This window comes from Myotis lucifugus, unplaced genomic scaffold, assembly GCF_000147115.1.
Source record: "Myotis lucifugus unplaced genomic scaffold, Myoluc2.0 scaffold_377, whole genome shotgun sequence".
NCBI lineage: Eukaryota > Metazoa > Chordata > Mammalia > Chiroptera > Vespertilionidae > Myotis > Myotis lucifugus.
Genome location: NW_005871425.1, coordinates 839,019 through 859,090, shown reverse-complemented (window position 1 = coordinate 859,090; position 20,072 = coordinate 839,019). Strand labels below are relative to the sequence as shown.

Below are 20,072 nucleotides of genomic sequence, written 5' to 3'. Positions count from 1 at the left end.
GGCTTTACCGTAGGAGCTAACTTTAGAGGTGGGTCTTCGAGAGGGTGGGGTTTAGACAAATAGAGTTAGTGGAAGGGCATTCCAGAGGCTTCGAAGGCATGCAGGGAGGGGAGCATGAGACCTGTGCAGGGAACTGCAAATAGTCCAGTTTGCCTGGAAATATAGAGGAAATATAGGAGCCTTGGGAAATTTGGTTGGGACTGGTGATGAGGGAAGGTAGTGACTTGAGTAACAGGCCAAGGGCTTATCCTTTTATTATGGAAGGGTGACGTGGAAGGTTCATAAGGGGAGTGTTGCTCTTGTCTTTTATCTTAACTAGTACTTATTGGACACCTGGGTATCCTGCATGGTTAATGTTTGTAAAAGTGTTGTTTGTAAAGTACTGTATTTTTAAAAATTTAAACAACGTATTACTCAATGAAATTAATGTCATCTCATTTTCAGTCAATGGTCAGACTTCCCAGCTTGTCTCAAAAATGGCCTTTTATAGTTGGTTTGTTTAAGTCGGGATCCAAAAAAGATACAACGTTGCATTTTGTGAGTATGTCTCTCAGTGCCTTTTAAGTATAAAGGTTTCTTCCTCCCCTCCGTTTTCCACTGTGATTTGTTGTGGAAACTGCATTGTTTGTCCCATACATATTTTCCACCAAATCCTCCTGGTGTCGTTTTACATGCTTCTCCCAGTGTTTCCTATAAACTGGTAATTAGATCTAGAGAGTTAATTAGATTCAGGCATAATTTTTTTTTAGTTGAAAATAGCTCATTGGAGGTGCTCTGCACTCGGTGTTGAATCAGATCAGGAAGATCTGCTGTCTAGTTTTCTCTCCCTTAGTGATGTTAAGATCCATCAGTGGGTTCCTGGACAACCGGACTCATCCACTGTATTTTTAAAATATAGTATTTTACAAACATTACAAACATTATCCATGCAGGATACCGAGATGTCCAATAAATACTGGCTAAGATAAATGACAAGAGCAACACTCCCTTTATAAACTTTCCACTGTCAGTCTTCACCTAATAATCTTTGCAGCCATTTATGATTATTGCTTAGATCTGTTATTTCGTTGGGGTTACAAAATGGTTATTTTCTAATTTTAGCATCCCTCCCATATTTGTTAGCTCAGTTATTTTTTGAAGAACTTTCCTCAACACTATTGGGACAACCCGAAGTATAGTATAAGCCGCGTCCTCTGCCTCGGTGTTTCTTGGGGGCATATTTGCCTAAGTCCTTCTCATCCTTTAGGTCAGTGGTTCTCAACCTTCCTAATGCCGAGACCCTTCAATACAGTTCCTCATGTTGTGGTGACCCCCAACCATAAAATTATTTTTGTTGCTACTTCATAACTGTAATTTGCTACTGTTATGAATCGTAATGTAAATATCTGATATGCAGGATGTATTTTCATTGTTACAAATTGAACATAACTAAAGCATAGTGATTAATCACAAAAACAATATGTAATTATATATGTGTTTTCCAATGGTCTTAGGCGACCCCTGTGAAAGGGTTGTTTGACCCCCAAAGGGGTCTCGACCCACAGGTTGAGAACCGCTGCTTTAGGTCTTAAATGAGATGCTCTTCCAGGCAGCCTTCTCTGATCCATATCTAGTTTGGATGAGGGGACCTAAGTATGTGCTCTGATTTTATGCTGAATGTTTTCTCTATTTTGGCATTTGTCCCATTGCATACAATGACTGCCAGTGTGTCAGCTCCCTGAGGGTCATGTTGGGTTTGTCCTATTGGTTTTGCATTCCTAGCATCTAGAACAGTGCCTGGCTCTCAGTAAAAAAAAGTGCTGAATGAAAGAGACTCAGATTATTTTATTCAGTGTTGTACAACTAATAAATAATAAAGCCAGTATTTGAACACAGGTTCTTCTGACTCCAGAACTTGTGTTAGAAACCACACTATGATATTAACATGCTCTGGTTTTGGTTGTTTATACATTATCTGTGGGTCTGGGTGTTTTCAAATTGTAGGTTTACTTCATGCAAGAGCTGACTTTGCCTAGGTTCTCTTTAATCACCATTTAAAAAAAATATTTTTATTGATTTCAGAGAGGAAAGGAGAGGGAGAGAGAGAGATAGAAACATCAATGATGAGAGAGAATCACTGATTGGCTGCCTCCTGCACACCCCCCACCGGGGATCGAGCCCGCAACCCGGGCATGCGCCTCTGACCGGGCATGCGCCTCTGACCGGAATCGAACCTGGGACCCATCAGTCCAGAGGCCGACGCTCTAGCCAAACCAGCCAGGGCTCACCATTTTTAAGTGTAGTTTTGAGCCACGTTTTCTGGTGCTTTTTGTAGGAATGTTTGTGCTGTCAAATTCTTTGTCACAAAGTAAGGGTTTTGATCAAAATGAAGAGCTTGGCTCATTCTTTTTAAAGGAACCCCTTCCTTAATACATATGCTAATTTATTTATGCAATGAGCCCTAGAAATGTCTTTTGAATTACCATCCCTGGAGGTGTGGCCTTCACCTGAGTTCACTTAAACGAACTAGTAATCAATGCTATTTGGTTATAATAGAATGGGGAATGGGTATAGAATTGGATACTTTATCCAGTTGTGATTCAGAATTTATGATAAGTATAAGGTTATGATTAAGTATAAGCACTATAGGAGCAGAGGCCTGGCCTATCTTGTTCACCACGGTACCCCCCAAAGCCGAGAACTGTGCCCGGCACGTAGTAAGTATTCAATACTCTATTCTTTAAATTATTAAATCTCTATTGACAGTGAGGTCTAGAAGAGTTATAATAGTTGTACTTTATACCTACCTAATGGCATACTTTTTAAAATCTCTTCCATTTGTTCAGTAAATTAGGTGCTGGGATACAAAGATGAAAAGATATGGTTCAGATCTTTATTCATTCATTATAGGACATTATTTATGAGTCCAGTACTTTGTGCTGGGAGTTGGGAATACAAGAGTGAGTGGTTATGGCTTCTGCCTCATGTTGCTTTTAGTTTGGGAAGAAAGGAGTTGGAGGAAGAAGAGGGAAGCTGGAAACCAGTTGGTGTATTTGTTTGGCTGGCAAAATATTTTTGTTTTGTCTTTTTTCGGTTGTCACTCCCTATAGTGTCACAGTAATCGTTACTAACCTGGACCCTATAGGGATGTGAGTTGTTGACCTGTAGTTTAGAACAAGCATGTCAAACTCAAAGGCTAACACAGGCCAAATAAACAAGGTTTAAGTTTATGTGGCCGCAAAAAATCAAGAGCTTCAATTTTCATGGAACGTAGGTTTATTTCGATAGAGACATGTGAATACAAAGGGCTGAAATAAATGAGTCATCATTAACATAAAATAATAGAACATTTTAATAAAAATTAATATTTTTTCTTGAACATTACCAGACACTGTGAATAACTGCACAAATTAATAAGCGTAAGGCAAATAAACCTATTTTTCTTGTTCTCCAAAAGCGAAATACTTCCTGTTGCGCACACCAAACAAGTCAGTCCAAGACCAATGACGTGGCACTAGGCTGCTAAAATATTCGCTGCTAGTATTAGTGGAGAGAAATGGTGCGCCTGCGCGTAAGGTACGGAAGGGAAATGAATGCAATACGATTCTAGTAATCAGTCATTAGCGAACGTTGTAGTTTGTTATTAATAATTATGTATAATAGGATATTGTAAAAATTAAGTTATGGAATTTTTATTAAAATGATTCTTACATACCGTTATATTGGCTGGGCCGCAAAAATATTCATTGTGGGCTACATGTGGCCCGCGGGCCGTGAGTTTGACATGCTTGGTTTACACTGACAAGATCATTAGAAATGAAGGTCACACAGAGGGCCAGTGATTATTTGAGTTCAAAACCCAAGAGTTGTTAGTTCTTTATACTCTCTCTCTCCCCACTCTCCCCCCGCCCCCATGATCCTATATGCCTTAATTGCACCCTTAAAAACTCCTTCTTGTACCTTCTGAAGGACTTTGGAGAGGCACACTGTGTTTTTTTGACATTGTATTTATTTATCTTTCCTCCAAGCTGTTGTCACCATCTAGAATCTTTATGTAAAAATACACTGGAATTGTTCGAGAGCACCTCTCCTTGCATGTTTTTTCCATCTCTCCCCGCTTTTCTTTCCCTCTGTTCACTCTAGAATCCAGTTGTTGTGGAAATAATTGTCATCTCAGCAAGCAACAGGAACTATTTTCACATGCCTCTTGCCGGGAATTAGGCCCAAGGGAAGGGAACCAACCTCAGAAGGAACAAGGAGACAGTAGAAAAAAGATTGTGTGCACGGTTGTTTAGCACTTACTGGGTCTGACTTTATAAATGACAGTCCCTTTGAGCCGTAGTTTCCTCTGCTATATAGCGGAGATCATCATCCCATAGAGGATTAACAGATAAAGATGTACCGTGCTCACCCTGATGCTGGGCCTACTGTAGGCACGTAATTAGAATCCCTCTCTTCTTTCCCCCTTTCCTGTGCTTTTTAATGTACCTCTCCTCCTGAGGAATTTCCTTCCTTCCTTTCCTGTTTTTCACAAATATTTATTAAACTCCTCTACTGTATGCCAGGCACTGGGTCCAGTGCTGGGGTATAGCAGTGAAGAAAACAAAATACTTGTCACCAGGGACTAGAATACAAAATATGTAAAGAACTCTTATAACTCAATAATAAAAAGGCAATCTAATTAAGAAATGGGCAATGAATAGCTATTTCTAGTCCAGTATGAATGGCAATGAACACATGAAAAGTTGCTCAATATCAGTAATCATCAGGGAAATGGAAATCAAAACTGCAATGAGAAAATATCACACCACTCAGACGACTGTAATATAAAAGACAGTAGCAAGTTGGCAAGGATGTGGAGAAATTGGAATCCTCATACATTGTTAGTGGGAATGTAAAATGGTGCAGCCAGTTTGGAAAACAGCCTGGCAGTTCCTCATAATGCCAAGCATGAGTTACCTAGCAATTCTGCTCCTAGACATCAGCCCAGGAGAAATGAAAACATGCGTTCATATAAAAACCTGCACATGAATGTTTATGGCAGCGATATTCATCATAGCCCCAAAGTGGAAACAACCCAAGTATCCATTAACTGATGAATAGGTAAAATGTGGTATAATCCATAAAATATTATTCGGCAATAAAAAGGAATAAAGTAGTGGTACATGCTATAGCATGGATGAATCTTGAAAACATGTCAAGTGAGAGAAGCCAGTTACAAAAGACCATGTGTTGTATGATCTTGTTTATATTAAAAGTCCAAAATAGGCAAATATGTAGAGAAAATTGGTAAGTGGTTACCTAGGACTGGAGTTGGGGTGGGAGAGTCGGAGGTGGGTGGTGGAGAGTAACTGTTAACAGGTATGGGGTTTCTTTTGGGATGATGAAAATGTCCTAAAATTATTTTATAGTGATGTTACACCATATTCTAAATATTCTAAATCCCACTGAATTGTACATTTTATAAGGTTAAACCTTATGGTATATAAATCATATGCCAGTACAACTGTTAAAAATCTAATTACCCTTTTCTATTCTAACTGCACCCATCTTCTCAGCCTAAGAATATGCCCTGACCACCCATCCTAAAACAAAGTGGGACAAATATAAACCCCACGTTGGGCCCCCTTCCTTCTCCCGACCTATGATTTTCTTACTTTCCTTCATAGCTGAGACACCTGAAAGTTAGAAAATAAGTAATTTATAAATAGTTCATTGTAGAAGAGTTAGAAATTAATGGGTAAGCAGAAAAATTGTTTCAGACATTTAATCTGTTATTAATAAATGATCATTGTTACTATTTATTTTTATTTGTTGATTTTACAGAGAGGAAGGGAGAGAGGGAGAGAGAGAAACATCAATTGGTTGGTTGCCTCCTGCACTGGCCCTACTGGGAATTGAACCTGCCACTTTTTGGTGCATGGGATGACACTCCAGCCAACTGAGCCACCCTGGCCAGGACAGTCATTGTTAGTATCTTATATCATTTTAACTTTAGTTAGAAAAGTTGACACCTTGTGTGTGTGTTTTTTTAAATCTTCACCTGATCAGTTGCCTCTCATATGTACCCTGACTGGGGACCAAACCCACAACTTTTTGGTATATGGGATGGATGATACTCCAACCAACTGAGCCACCCTTGTGTTTCTGTTTTCAGAGGAGTGTTTGTTATAAGGACAGGTTTATGTGAACTCAGATAGAACATTAGAATATTCTTTTAAAGAAAAGAGTCTTACTCTTCTGTGATAATGGTAAGTATGGCGGGCTTTTATGCATGACTTGATTTTTTAACTTTTTGGAATTGCCTAGATCAAATTTGAGGTCATTAAAAACGAATGCTTACGAGGCCTTCCTGCTCAGTAGAGTGGATGGAATGCATAAAGCCTGGTTGCCTTTTAGGCCACACTTGTTACATGGCTTTTGCTTAAGCCGCAGCCTCGTATCACAGAGGATTTCAGCCCCATGCCCTGTGAAATAAAAATTTCATGGATTACCTTCCACTTCTGTGGACTGTGCTAAATGTCTGGCTGACATTGGCTGTGAATGAGGATGTGAGCTGGTAAGATGGACTTCCTGCCTTAGAAATCATACTGAGCTCGTTTCATGGGTCTTTTCTCTCTTTTGCGTGTGCAGAACTAGATTGGCTGAGCAACCCAAGCTTTTGTGTTGAAACCGTCACAACTCTGAGCCAACAAACCGAAGAGGCCGCAGCTCTTGTTTCTGAAGGGTCACCGCTGACGAGGTAGTACTTTTGGGAGATGGAGTTTGAGTCTTTGTCGGTGACCACTCGTGGCTTAGCCTGAATGAGCCTCCTTAGAAAACCCTGTGACAGAAGAGCTAAGTAAAGCTCTTACTGAGAGTCATGAGGCGACCTTTGACTATTTTCCCTTACCTCACTCTTATTCCTTTCCCCCTTTGCATTGCGGTGGCAACTGCGTGACACAGTGACTGCCAGTAATTAGCCCTGAGGGAAATGGCATCACTGTGACTCTTATTTACTAACCTCATTAGTAACCTTTAGAATATTGGTAAACATAGAATTCAGCTATTTCTTCAGTTGCATTTTCAACATTTTTGTAAAAATAGAAGGCGCTTGCGTAATATAATGTGGGGAAGGGGGAAGTTTTTCCTTCTTTCCTCTGGTTCTTTTTGGCTGGCAAAATAATATTTCAACAGGAGGTAGATTGACAAGAGAAAATAGAATTTAATATCGTGTGCACGGGAACCCCACATACAGGAGAGAGGAAGAGACCCCGCATGCATGGGAGGTTCAGAGATAGAAAGGGAGACATCCTGAATGAGGGGTGAGGTGAGGTGCCTTCAGAAGGTCGTTGCAGGATGATAAGAGCAGACCTTTAGTAAACTAGAAGTTTCCTGCCCCATAGGTAGGTCAGAAGAAGCTATGACAATCTCTTATGGGCCAGGGTCTCTAATTCAGCTTCTTCTAGGTAGTTAAGGAATCAGGGAGGGAGGAGAAGTTTCTCTTGAGCCTGAAGCTAAAATTGCCTTTAGCTCAAAGCAATCTGCATATCACTGAGGCACTCCTTGGGGGTAGCTCCTTCTAGACCTCCACAATAGCATAGGAGAAATCTCATGAAAACGATGGGAAAAGCAAAATGGCACACATCGCTACCCAGCTTTGAAAGAATATTGTTGTAGATCATTGAATTGAGAAATGAGCTCACCAGCCCGCCAATATAGACTAGATGGTCCATTAATACGATGAACCCCCGGAAGCCATGTTCTCCCAAAGTGGAAGAAGCCTTTGAAAGTTGAGAGTAGTTGATACATGAGAGGGAGTTGTTTGTAGATATTGCAGTAATGATGAAGAAAATAAACCTTGCCCTAACCAGTTTGGCCCAGTGGATAGAACGTCGGCCTGCGGACTGAAGGGTCCCAGGTTCGATTCCGGTCAAGGGCATGTACCTTGGTTGCGGGCACATCCCCAGTGGGGGGTGTGCAGGAGGCAGCTGATCGGTGTTTCTCTCTCATAGATGTTTCTGACTCTCTATCCTTCTCCCTTCCTCTCTGTAAAAAGTCAATAAAGTATATTTTTTTTAAAAAAGAAAAACCTTTTCTAATGTTGCTTTTAAAAATATTTGATAAAATAACTGGTAGATTACTTTCATTTAAAAATGTATAGATATCAAAGTATAGCTTCAGAAGCTATTAGAATTTCTTTACCTTGTTTTACTTTAGATCCAACTTTTATTTTAAGGTGAGTTGTGATCCAGGAAGATATTTTATGATATATGGGCCAATAGTAAGTCTGTGTGAGCACTTTTAGAATGTCCTTTTATATACTTGTTTATTTGGTTACTTATTTACATATTATTTCCCCTCATTCTCTTCTAAAAAGTCTAATGTGGATTTTCCCAAACAGGAGTCCTCTGAAATCAGAGCTATCAGATGAAAGTGACTCGAACAGAAACCTCAGACAAGCCAGCAGGAAAAAGAAGAAGGAGAAAAAGAAGAAGAGGAAGCATCAGCACCACAAGAAAACCAAGAGAAAACGCGGGCAGTCCGGTAGCAGTGGGTCTGAACCAGACACTGACTCTGAAAAGGACAAATCCCCCAGAGGCCTCAGAGGCGGGAACAGAGGACCGGAGACACTGAGGTGGGTGTCCTGCCTCAACATCTGTGATCTAAATCTTTAATTTTTCTCCCCCGATTACTGCCATAACTTAAGTGGTTAAATGATTATTTAACCCTACTCAGTCAAACAAAGTCAAAAAATATCTCAACAAAGCTGGGGAAAAAATAGTTCTACCACCTTGTCAGCATGAAGGAAATTTTTTAACAAACTAGGGCCATGATTTTGTTTGAGAAATGTTAGGCACGGTAATGATTATGTCAAAATCTGAGTTAGACAAAAAAAATCCTTAAGAGTTTTGAAAGATGGCAAATGTGCCATCTGGGCTAGTTCACTCGAAGGGGCCGTTGGCTCCACATTTATCAAGAATAAGAGAAACGTCTTCTTCTCATTTTGCTGTATCTTCCTTTTAGTCACTTTCACCCCTCTGTGCACCCCCCTCTCACACTTTGGTTAAGGTTAATTATAGCCCTTAAAATAATAGTTGCTTCTGTTCTTATTTCACATTTTTTAGAACCACTGACTTGGAGGTATAAGCTAGCTATGACCACAGTATTTCCTCTCCGGGGGCTTCATTGCTGTGCATCCTGGGCTGCTGCCTATCTCGAGGGCATTGTCCAAGTCCTTCTGCAGACGGTCACAGCGTAGGTCCCCACTGTCCCTGCTCCTCTCTGCTTCGTCTAACAGCCCCCTTCATAGGGAGGCCCTTTGCCCAGAGGCAGGACAGTGAGTATGTGGTGAAAATACTTGAATTATCCCCTATTTAACTTTTCTTTTCTTTGTTCATACAGTCGAGAAGAGAGAAAAGTTAAGCACCCGTCCACAGCATACTAAAAGTTTAGTGCTAGTAAGATTTCTGCGATTCTCGAGGGGTGATTTGCTTTTGTTGTGTGCTCAGAAGTCCCATGATGCCAGTGAGAACTCTGTGTGGAGCAGGTTCAGAACGTGGCCTGTAGAGTTTCCATTGGAGAGGCGGATGCCACAGTCTTCAGGATCCTTCTGTTGTCTGATCGGTGTTGGAGGACATGCCGGCCTCTGGCTCAGAGTCCAGGTGTATTTAGCCCTCCGTGTGTTTCAGGTGCTCTCCCTGTAACCCAAACTTGCTCTCAGAGAATAAATATTGGGTCAAGCAAAAAGGTCGGAATTTCTGTGGGCAGGAGCCAGGCCCCCCTTGCTGACCATTGTTCCTCCCGGCCTTGGCACAGGCTTGATACATAGTAATACATACGCCAAATGCATTTTTGTTAAGTGAACGAGTGAGTATATTATTGATATTGCTTTTTTGGCATGTCTTCAAAGAAAAATATATTAATCGTTATAGCGTCTGAAAATTCACTGTTAGCTACCTCTCCCTTTTTATAGCCGAGGCAGAAAAGCTTCAAAGGATTTCCTGAACACACACAGGAACCACCATTCGAACTGGAAAGATAGTTGTTTGCAGCCTGTGTTTAACCACGACAGAGGTGATCTTTGCAGCCTCCTGATAGTTTTATGACCCAGACAGCATTTTTAAATTTGTTGATGTTTTGCAGAATATCCCCAATAAGATAAAAATAAAATGTTTTTGTCCTGTTTTACGTTCTTAGTATGAATGTCTGTAGTCTCTTTGTGGGAAGGTGACCTGGAAGAATTGTTTGTTTCCATATTGACTAGTGAGTTCTGAGTCTTTCTGTGATGTCAGTAAAGTGGATTCATGGGGTGTAATACACCATGTGGGTCTCTAGATTAAGGGACGACTTCCCTAGAGGCTATAGCTTCTACTTGACCTTTGTTTCCTGGGATGACTTCTTTCTCACCTTCAGGTGGGAGGCAGATTCCTCCCTGTGCACAGCCCAGACCACATCCTGCTTCCTGACCTGAATACTCAGCAGGGGAGGGATAAGGACTTGTTCACTCCCCAGGGATGGTCTGCCGCTGGCCCTTCCTTTTCTTTTTTGTTTTACCCCCAGTTGGCTTTCTCTTTCTTTCTGGGATGCATCAGTCTCTTTCCCTCCCTTTGCCTGACCCGTATGGTTTTCATTGACAGAAACCCCTCCACAGTGTTTCTGAAGGGGGATGTGTTACCATCACCCTGTTAACCGGAGACACGTCATTTGTCATTTAACAGATATTTATTGAATTGCTACTTTGTGTCCCGGAAATACCATTCTCTTGTATTCCCAGCCAAGAATGATTTAGAAGCCTCCAGAATCCTCATTTCTGTCCGGGAGAGCTAAAAAGCAGGTGGGACAACAGTTAATGGCTGTTGTGACCTTTGGCAGCATCTGTCAGCAGCATCATGAACTGATTTTCTTTAGAGGAGGAAAGGTGTGAGATGCCAGAAAATCCTCCCCGCCTCTCACTTGACTCCTAGGAAAGTGGTTCCATTGGTATCTGAGCTGAAAGTCTGCCAGCTCACAGATTGGTTCAGAGGGATAAGTCAGGGTCTTGTCTTACAGCGGGCGCTCTCTGCCCTTCATGTAGGAGGTCGGTCCATGCAGGCAAAGCTGTGCTCAGAGCCCAGGCCAGAAAAGCAAGACTTAGACTTATCCCAAGTGACATCTGAGGCGGAACTATTCACAACTGTGGCCTTTGTTGTTGTCATTGTTGAGTTTGGGGTTGGCATAAATAACCCGAGCACTTTCAAATAAGGGGAAGTAAGAGCCGCCCACCTTTTTTCTTTTCTTAACGAAAAATCGCTTGTTTATGAATATATTTGACATTCAGGTTACAGTAATTTAAATGGAATACTTGGAAAAGAACACCTCCGTACCCCTCAGGTTAGGTTCTGAGATGACTTGTTTTCTGGGAAAGTGCCACTTAGTGTTGACAGGTTTGCTTTCTATTTTAAACCTGCTTTTGCAGCAGGCGTCCTCTTCTCGTCTGTATGGCATGTACGCATTTTGGGTACCTAGTTCCCTTGATGCGTGTGGAGTTTGAAACGTGTAACTTCCATGTTGCTGCAAATGTGAAGTGTTAATGGAAGGTTGTTAAGTGCCTCTCCCTTTTTCTTCTTCACCTTCCCTTGTCCCATAGCCAAGAAAAGAATGCTGCTGCTGCTCCTGCTGCTGGGCTCCGCTGTGTTTGGCTTGAGGACATCCAGGCTCTGACAGGAGAAACCTTCAGAACAGATAAGAAACCAGACCCTGCAAACTGGGAATATAAGTCTCTCTACCGAGGAGATATAGCCAGGTACCCATCCTATCTTTTCCTGACTTTCTCTGGTGGGAAGTCACTTCTCTCTCCTGAACTCTCTCAGCGCAGTCTCTGGCGGGCCGGCCACACCCATCCTCTTGTAGATTCTGTTGGGTTTTTGTCCATTGCTAAGTTCTTTAGGTGTATCTTATCTTACATTCTAAAATGAAAACTTAAAACTTGAGATCAGGATCCAGGTTGGATTAATCGTATTTATCCATGGTGCTTGGGGAACAGTGCCTGGCCTAATAGGTGTTCAGTAAGTATTTGTTGCATGAATGAATCTAAAAATACCATGAAATAATTGTGACAAACTATCTGGAAACCATTTGATCTAACCCAGCAGTTCTCAACCTGTGGGTCACGACCCCCTTGGGGGTTGAACGACCCTTTCACAGGGGCCGCCTAAGACCATCGGAAAACACATATATAATTACATATTGTTTTTGTGATTAATCACTATGCTTTAATTATGTTCAATTTGTAACAATGAAAATACATCCTGCATATCAGATATTTACATGACGATTCATAACAGTAGCAAAATTACAGTTATGAAGTAGCAACGAAAATAATTTTATGGTTGGGGGTCACCACAACATGAGGAACTGTATTAAAGGGTCGCAGCATTAGGAAGGTTGAGAACCACTGATCTAACCTATATGCCATTTTAAAAAGTTGCAAAAGCCTTTTATTTATCCATCCCCCACTCCCATTTTAAAAATGACCTTAAATGGTAATGACTTTTCCAAAATGTTTTCAGCATACATCACTAGGTAATCATAAAACTAGGTGATGATATTTGCTTCAGTAATGAGTTTAAGCTTTTCTCCTCTAATCTGTCAATAAAAAATATTTGAATACTTATTAAACCTTTTAGGTAGTTAGTGCTTTGTGAGACACTGTTGGGAACGTAAAGAACAATAATGTACAATCTCTGTTCCCAAACAGCTCACAGGTAATCAAAAGAGAAGGTAGAGAAACATGGGATATAAGGCCAAGAAGTCCTGTCCAGTTAATAAGATTCTCTGACAAATGATAAATTGGCTACAACCTAAATATCCAGGAAATTGTTAAATAAACTATGGCATACCCCTCTAAATGGACCAGTTCAAAGCCAATAAAAATTACATATATTAAGGCTAATAGTGTGGGAAAATACTTAAAAAATAGGAAGAAAAGTCTGAAGCTATATAACTATTTTAATATGGGTTATGTATATATACATATAAATCTATACATACCCACATATCTGAAAGAAGATGCTTAAAAATATGGACCAGTAATATTATTTTTTCTCCTTTATTATTTTCATCTAATTTGTTATGAAATGCAGCTATTAAAATTAGTTTTACAAAATGCAGTTTTAAATTCGGAAAACTCAGTAAACCTGTTTTGGAAATATGAATTTCTAAAATATTCATTTTTAGTGAAAATAAAATAGTAATTAAGGAGAAAAAAACTAGTTTTGTACTTAAAATTTGTTCCTTAGGGAATGATAGGCTCATTTAGAGCAATTGTAGCACTATTTTATCTCCTCACCCTGTTGTTAAAGTTGTTTTTAACTCATAAATGGAACGGAGAGAGGTTCTTTGGAGATAATCTAGGAGAAGCTGGGGGAGAGGATGAAGAGAAGGGTTTGCGAGACAGCTCGTACGTGTGTGTGAGACACTCTTCCCCCAAAGTGGACTCACTGCACCTGGGCAGCGAGGGAGCACAGGCAAGCAGAGAGCTTCTCGGGTACCTGCTGACAGTGGGAAGCCAGTGAGGTGCTGGCTCAGCCACAGGGGGTGGGGGCAGAGCTCCCGGGAGTTGGGAGTTGATAGAAGATGGCAGCGGGTCTCTCCTGCCTTTTCTCCCCTTGGCACTTTATTATGAAAATGTAAAAAAATACAGCGAAGTTGGGAGGATTTTACAGTGAACACTCATATACCTGCCCCCTACATTCCACCATCTTATCCTATATAATAAAAGGCTAATATGCAAATTGTCCCCTCGGGAGTTCAACCTGGAGACCGGGAGCTTGATTGCTTGCTATGACATGCGCTAACCACCAGGGAGCGGTGTGGAACATGGCAAGTGACCAGCGGCGGTGGGGTGCTGAGGGAGCGAGGGTGGTGGCATGGGCTGTGAGGGAAGGAGGAGGCGGGGAGGCGGGGAACCTGATCAGCCCTGATCGCTGGGCAGGCCTAGGGACCCTACCTGTGCACGAATTTCATGCACCAGGCCTCTAGTTTTATTATATTTGCCTTATCATATATCTGTCCATTCATCCATCAACCCATATTAGTTTTTGATGCATTTCAAAGTAAATTGCCAACATCAATATACTACCCCCTAAATACTTCAGCATGGATATCATTAACTACAGTCCAAGATTTGTTTCATTTATTTCTCTTTTGATTTAAAATTTGCATATATTCTAATACACAGATCTTCATTTGCTGAGTGTGACAGAGGGATGCACCTGGATAACCCAGACCTCTGTGAAAGTAGAGAACATCACTGTGACCCCAGACAGTGTCCTCAGGCTCCTTTCCAGTCGGTCCACACCCCACCTCCCCCGAGGCCGTCACCGTTCTAATTTTTTCCTATCAGTTAGCTTGGTCTCTTCTAGAATTTCATATTCAGTGGAATCAGATAGTGTGTACTCTTCCGTGTCTGGCTCCTTCCACTCAGTGAAATGGTTTTGAGCTTCATCCCTGTTGTGGCATTTACCACCGTTCGTTTCTTCATTCTTCAGTTGGCAGACACCTGGACTCCCTCCAGTATTTGGCTGTTGTGAATAAGCTTATGAGAAGATTTGTGCACAAGTATTTGTGTAGACATGTGGTTTCCTTTTTCTTGGGTAAATACCTAGGAATAGAATTACTGGGTCATAGGGTAGGTCTATACTTAGTTTTCTAAAGAAACTGCCGGACCTTTTCCCAAAGTGCTTGTACGAGTGTATATTCCCATCGACAGCACATGGGGTCCTGGTTACCCGGCAGATTACTCACCAACATTTGGTATTGTCAGTCTTTTGAATGTTGGCTGTTTTGATGGGTATGTGGCCTATCTCTTTGTGGTTTTAATTTGCATTTCCTTGATGACTCATGATGTCCAGCACTTTTTTCATGTGCTTATTGGCCGTTCATGTCTTCTTTTATGAGTTCTGTTCAGATCTTTTGCCCATTTTTAAATTGGGTTGTTTATATAACATGTATACGGAGAAGCGCACAGTTTTCCTGAGCTTTTGTGCAGCTAGTCGGTAGTCATGTGTTCCTAACTCTGGGGACGCCTACACGTTCCATAAAAGCGTCTCAGAACCCAGCCTCCTTTCCTCCCGAGGAGAAAATAGCCAGATGTAATTTTATTTGACACACTTAGTTTCAGGATTAAAAAAGAATCTTAGACCTATATGTTATCTTTTTAAGTAGGGACATAGGACCACACTGAGGGAAAGGAGACAGATGACTTGGTGTCACCTGAGGTCTCAGTGTCCTTATTTAGGAACAGTAAGGAGGGGATGATGGTTCCTGCCTTGCCTGTCGCCTGTGATTGTGATCAAACGACATAATGTAGGTGACAGGACTTGAACTACAAAGCTCCAGGGAAGTGTAAATTACCAACATCCAGGGGGCAGGCATGAGCTCAAATTCGTGAGACGTCAACGAAGACTTGAAGTGTTAGAGGAGTAAGTTACATGGACAGAAAAAGTTCACTGCTAATCCTCCTATTTTCCTCAGTAGAGACAGTTTGAAGGTAAGGTGAATTTGCATATATGCATTTAACTTGCATAACAAGAGTTTTAAGTGTGATGAGCCTTCACCCATTCAGAGTTAGTGCACATATTTCCTCAGTAACTTTTTCTTTTTCATACTTAAGATACAAGAGGAAAGGAGACTCCTGCCTTGGCATTAACCCTAAGAAGCAGTGCATATCCTGGGAGGGGGCTTCCACGGGAAAGAAGCGTGCGCACAAGCATGTCGAGCGCTATTTCACGAAGAAGAACGTGGGGCTGATGAACGCTGATGGAGTTGCCGTGAGCAGTAAAACTGACCCTCCCTCGTCTGCGCCCCTCTCCTTCATCCCAGTGAAGGACTCGGACGATGTGGCTCCTCCTGTTACAACCTGGTTGAACCCTCTGGGGATTTATGATCAATCCACCACCCAGTGGTTACAGGGACAAGGTCCTTCAGAGCAGGAATCTAAGCAGCCAGACTCACAGCCAGACCATGAGGACGCGCTTCTCAAGGCCAGGGTGGAGGAGTTCAACCGGAGGGTGCGGGAGAATCCTCGGGATACTCAGCTGTGGATGGCGTTCGTTGCTTTTCAGGTAAGCATCACTGTCCCCCCTCTCCTACCTCACATAGCATGGCAGTGCTCATGTTGGCAAAGCGATGTGCTTTGTGAGCTCCCAGGAGGAGCCCAGGCACCGGGCATATAAAGATGATTACACTATAGCCCTTGCCCTGAGCGTGCCCAGAGTGCAGGGGGAAGACTGGCGTGTGAAGAACCATGCATCTGGGGAGATAAATGCCTTCATGTGTAATTCGGGGATGGAATGAGGGAGTGACTTGCCATAGAGAGTAAGAAAGGGTTTCCAAGAGAAGGTGGAATCTGAGCAGAATCTTTAGGGAAGAGTGGATGCTCACCAGGAGGGGGAGGCCTTGGGGAAGTGCAGACAGACCACGCGGAGAGCACAGAATGTGGAGAGAAGGGCTGCTCGTTGAGTTACCTCGTTAGGGCTACGTGCGCCCTTTCTAAAATACATGGGTTGTCTTAGTTCCACCTACATTTTTTTGAACAACTTATACAATTATATTTTGTCCCTCATTTGACTGTTTTAATGGTCAAGTTGATTCCAGAAAAGGATTTCAAGGCATTGCATGCTAGTTATTGATACATAAATCTAAGTTTTAGATGCCAATAGGCAGGTCAGTCAGGTGAAATAAATACAAGATCAGTATACGAGGTGGCACAGGTACCCCAGGAACTGAGCTGCCATTAGGAGAAATTGTCATAAACTAGTGGTTATCAACAAAGTCCAAATAGCAGAGCCTTTGGAGAGATGAGGAACCCTCGGGCTTGTGAGTAGCTGCTGGGCAGCTGGGATCCGGAGGAGGCAGTTCCCCGTGCATTTGAAAATGGGTGTTTTTGTTGTTGAGGACGAGGTCATGCGGAGCCCTGGCCTGTATGCCATCGAGGAAGGCGAGCAGGAGAAGCGGAAGCGGTCCCTGAAGCTCATCCTGGAGAAGAAGCTGGCCATTCTGGAGCGGGCCATCGACAGCAACCCGAGCAGCGTGGACCTGAAACTCGCCAAGCTGAAGCTCTGCACGGAGTTCTGGGAGCCCTCCACGCTGGTCAAAGAGTGGCAGAAGCTGATATTCCTGCACCCCAACAATACAGCCCTTTGGCAGAAATACCTTTTGTTTTGCCAGAGCCAGTTCAGCACCTTTTCAATATCAAAAATTCACAGCCTTTATGGGAAATGCTTGAGTACATTGTCTGCTGTGAAGGATGGTAGCATCTTGTCTCACCCTGAGCTGCCTGGCACCGAGGAGGCCATGTTTGGTAAGGAGATGGTGACCAGATCCATTTACGTGGGAGGAATGATGCTGCCTTTTTTTTTTTTAATTAAAGGAGAGGGAGGGAGAGATGGAAACATCAATGATGAGAGAATCTTTGATTGGCTGCCTCCTGCATGCCTCCTACTGGGGATTGAGCCCACAACCTGAGCAGGTGCCCTCACTGGGAATTGAACCGTGACCTCCTGGTTCGTGGGTCAGTGCTCAACCACTGAGCCACACCTGTTGGGCAGGGAATAATGCTTTTGACTTTAATTGAAAATGAAGATTTATTTTGATTTATTTTAGAAGAGTCGAAGTTGATAAACCTGATTGATACATTGATAAAATTGATTAATCAAGAAAAAAACTATTATGACTCCTTTTGACCATGATGGATTCTTCCCCTTCCAGCTTCTTGGTGGTGGTGGTGGGGGTATTAGAGACAGTAGAGTTAGGAAATTATTCCTGGCCTAGAAGTTCCAACTTCTCTAGTTATTAACCAGGGAGGCACAGTCAACACTCATAACTTTGGCTGCCAACGGCCTGGTCTGTTGAGGTACCTGTGCTGCTCATCACCTCCAGTCCTAGGGTTTAGGGCAGTCATGCTTGTGGGATGTCCTCACTGACTGGAAATCTTTGCATCAGTTTAGAGGTTACTGGTATTATATGGTTAGCCTTTTTGGTGTTACCCAAAGGAGCCTAGAATATAAATTTGTCCAGTAGTGACATATCAGAGGCAGCATGTTATGCAGGAGCTAGAGAATGTCGCTCTTGACTTGAATCCTGGGTTTGCCCTTCAGTGGTTCTGGTATGACCTTGGATAAGTTCCTTAACCTGTTTAAGCTCTTGTCTCTCCCTCAGCAACGATAGTATGCTACCTGCTTACAGGGTTATATGGTGAAAATACATGGTGAGTCTAGCTCAGTGTCTGGCACACCGCAGGCAGTTATTGGGTCAAAACCCTGCGATTACAGTGAACTTCTAAAGATGTAAATATATTGCTCTAGAGCAGTGGTTCTCAACCTTGGCTGCACATTAGACTCACCTGGGAATCTTTGTAAAAATCCTGATTTCTGGGCCTCATCCTCCGGAAATTCCGTTTCTTTGTTACTAATGTTGTGGCCCCACCCCATAACAAAGCAACAGAATTTCCGGAGGATGAGGCCCAGAAATCAGGATTTTAAAAAGATTCCCAGGTGATTCTAATGTACAGCCAGGGTTGAGAACCACTGCTCTAGAGAGAACAAGCATTTACCACACTGGCATAACGAGCCTCGTGTGTGCTATCATTTGTGATATGCTCAACTAGCTCAACATTACTTAGTAAATGGAATTGCACCACACTTAAGGCAAACTGAAATGTTCAAGCGTGGAACCTTGATTTGGTTACAGCTGACGCTGAGCATATGATGAAAATTGCTGGTGAATAATGCCATCTAGTGATCCACTGAGTAAAGGTCTTGGCTTTCCGGTAAAAAAAAAAAAATGTACCATGCCATCCTTTTCTAGAAATTTTCTTGTGGGCATAACTAGCATTTAAACAAGGGCCATAAGTAAAGGAAAAAAGGGACATAAGTGAGTCTTTGTATTGGGGGGGGGGGACTCTTGTTTTATCTCTCCATGGTTCTCCACCTTCATTGTGGAAGTTTCCTTGGATTGCTAGAATCTATCTGAGAAACAATCCTTTGAGTTTTTGATAACAATATTCAGACCAATCTCTTGCCTTACATTTATGTATATGTAGTTTTTATTGTTAATATTTTTATTCTGTGGTGGTTTCATATAAAAATTAAATGAATATACTTTGATTACAGAGCTGCTGTGAGTCCTTTTAAATCAGGACATGTAGGTATCACAGCTTTGCAAATTCAGCAGTAACTGATTTCAGGAAGATGTTCTCGGTGTTTTACTGTATCTTAGGAATCAGGTTGTTTTTCCTCGATGGTGTTAACCAGAGTTCTCTGCCGCTTTCAGCGCTCTTCCTTCAGCAGTGCCACTTCCTGCGCCAGGCCGGGCACGCGGAGAAGGCCGTCTCCTTGTTCCAGGCCATGGTCGACTTCACCTTCTTCAAACCCGACAGCGTGAAAGACCTGCCCACCAGAGGGCAGGTAGGAGCTCTGCTTCCCTTTCTCTCCGCCCTTTTCCCCTCCCCCTCTTCCCTTCCTTGCTCCTCTCTCTTTTGGGGGGAGGGATGGATCATGGGAGGTGATGGTGGTATTTTTTTTTTTTTAATCCTCACCTGAGGATATTTTTCCATTGATTTTTAGAGAGAGTGGGAGAGGGAGAGACAGAGAAACACTGATGTGAGAGAGACACATCGATTGGTTGCCTCCTGCATGCCCATGACCAGGGCTGGGAGCCTGCAACCGAGGTACATGCCTTTGACTGGAATCGAACCCAGGACCCTTCAGTCCGCAGGTTGATGCTCTATCCACTCAGCCAAACCAGCTAGGGCGGTGGTGGTAGTATTTTTAAAATACCTATCTTCCTTTGTATCAGACCTGCTGAGGATTGTTTCTCAGATAGATTCTAGCAATCCAAGGAAACTTCCATGATGAAGGTAGTGAAACATGGAGAGATAAAACAAGAGTCCCCCCCACCCCCCAATGTAAAGACTCACTTATGTCCCTTTTTCCCTTACTTACGGCCCTTGTTTAAATGCTAGTTGTGCCCACAGTCAGGAAAACCATTGTCTTGCCTACTTTTGTGCGTTCTAAGGTGAGTCTTTTGTAACTTCCCCTCGTAACCTTTCCACTGCTCAGATCTTTGCTGGA

At 42.4% G+C, this 20,072-nt stretch overlaps 1 protein-coding gene across 2 annotated transcripts in view; it reads left to right on the top strand.

Moving 5' to 3' along the window:
• Window positions 1-20,072, top strand: part of NRDE2 (NRDE-2, necessary for RNA interference, domain containing) — a 35,726-nt gene that overhangs the window by 1,637 nt on the left and 14,017 nt on the right. Inside the window, exons 2-7 of one of the 2 annotated variants that reach the window (XM_006101676.2) lie at window positions 6,613-6,721; window positions 8,363-8,596; window positions 11,588-11,743; window positions 15,614-16,064; window positions 16,897-17,302; window positions 19,273-19,406. In XM_006101676.2, coding sequence (XP_006101738.1) covers window positions 6,613-6,721; window positions 8,363-8,596; window positions 11,588-11,743; window positions 15,614-16,064; window positions 16,897-17,302; window positions 19,273-19,406 — 1,490 coding nt within the window. The remainder of the gene's footprint in view (window positions 1-6,612; window positions 6,722-8,362; window positions 8,597-11,587; window positions 11,744-15,613; window positions 16,065-16,896; window positions 17,303-19,272; window positions 19,407-20,072) is intronic. The other variant, XM_023765118.1, reaches the window with a different exon arrangement.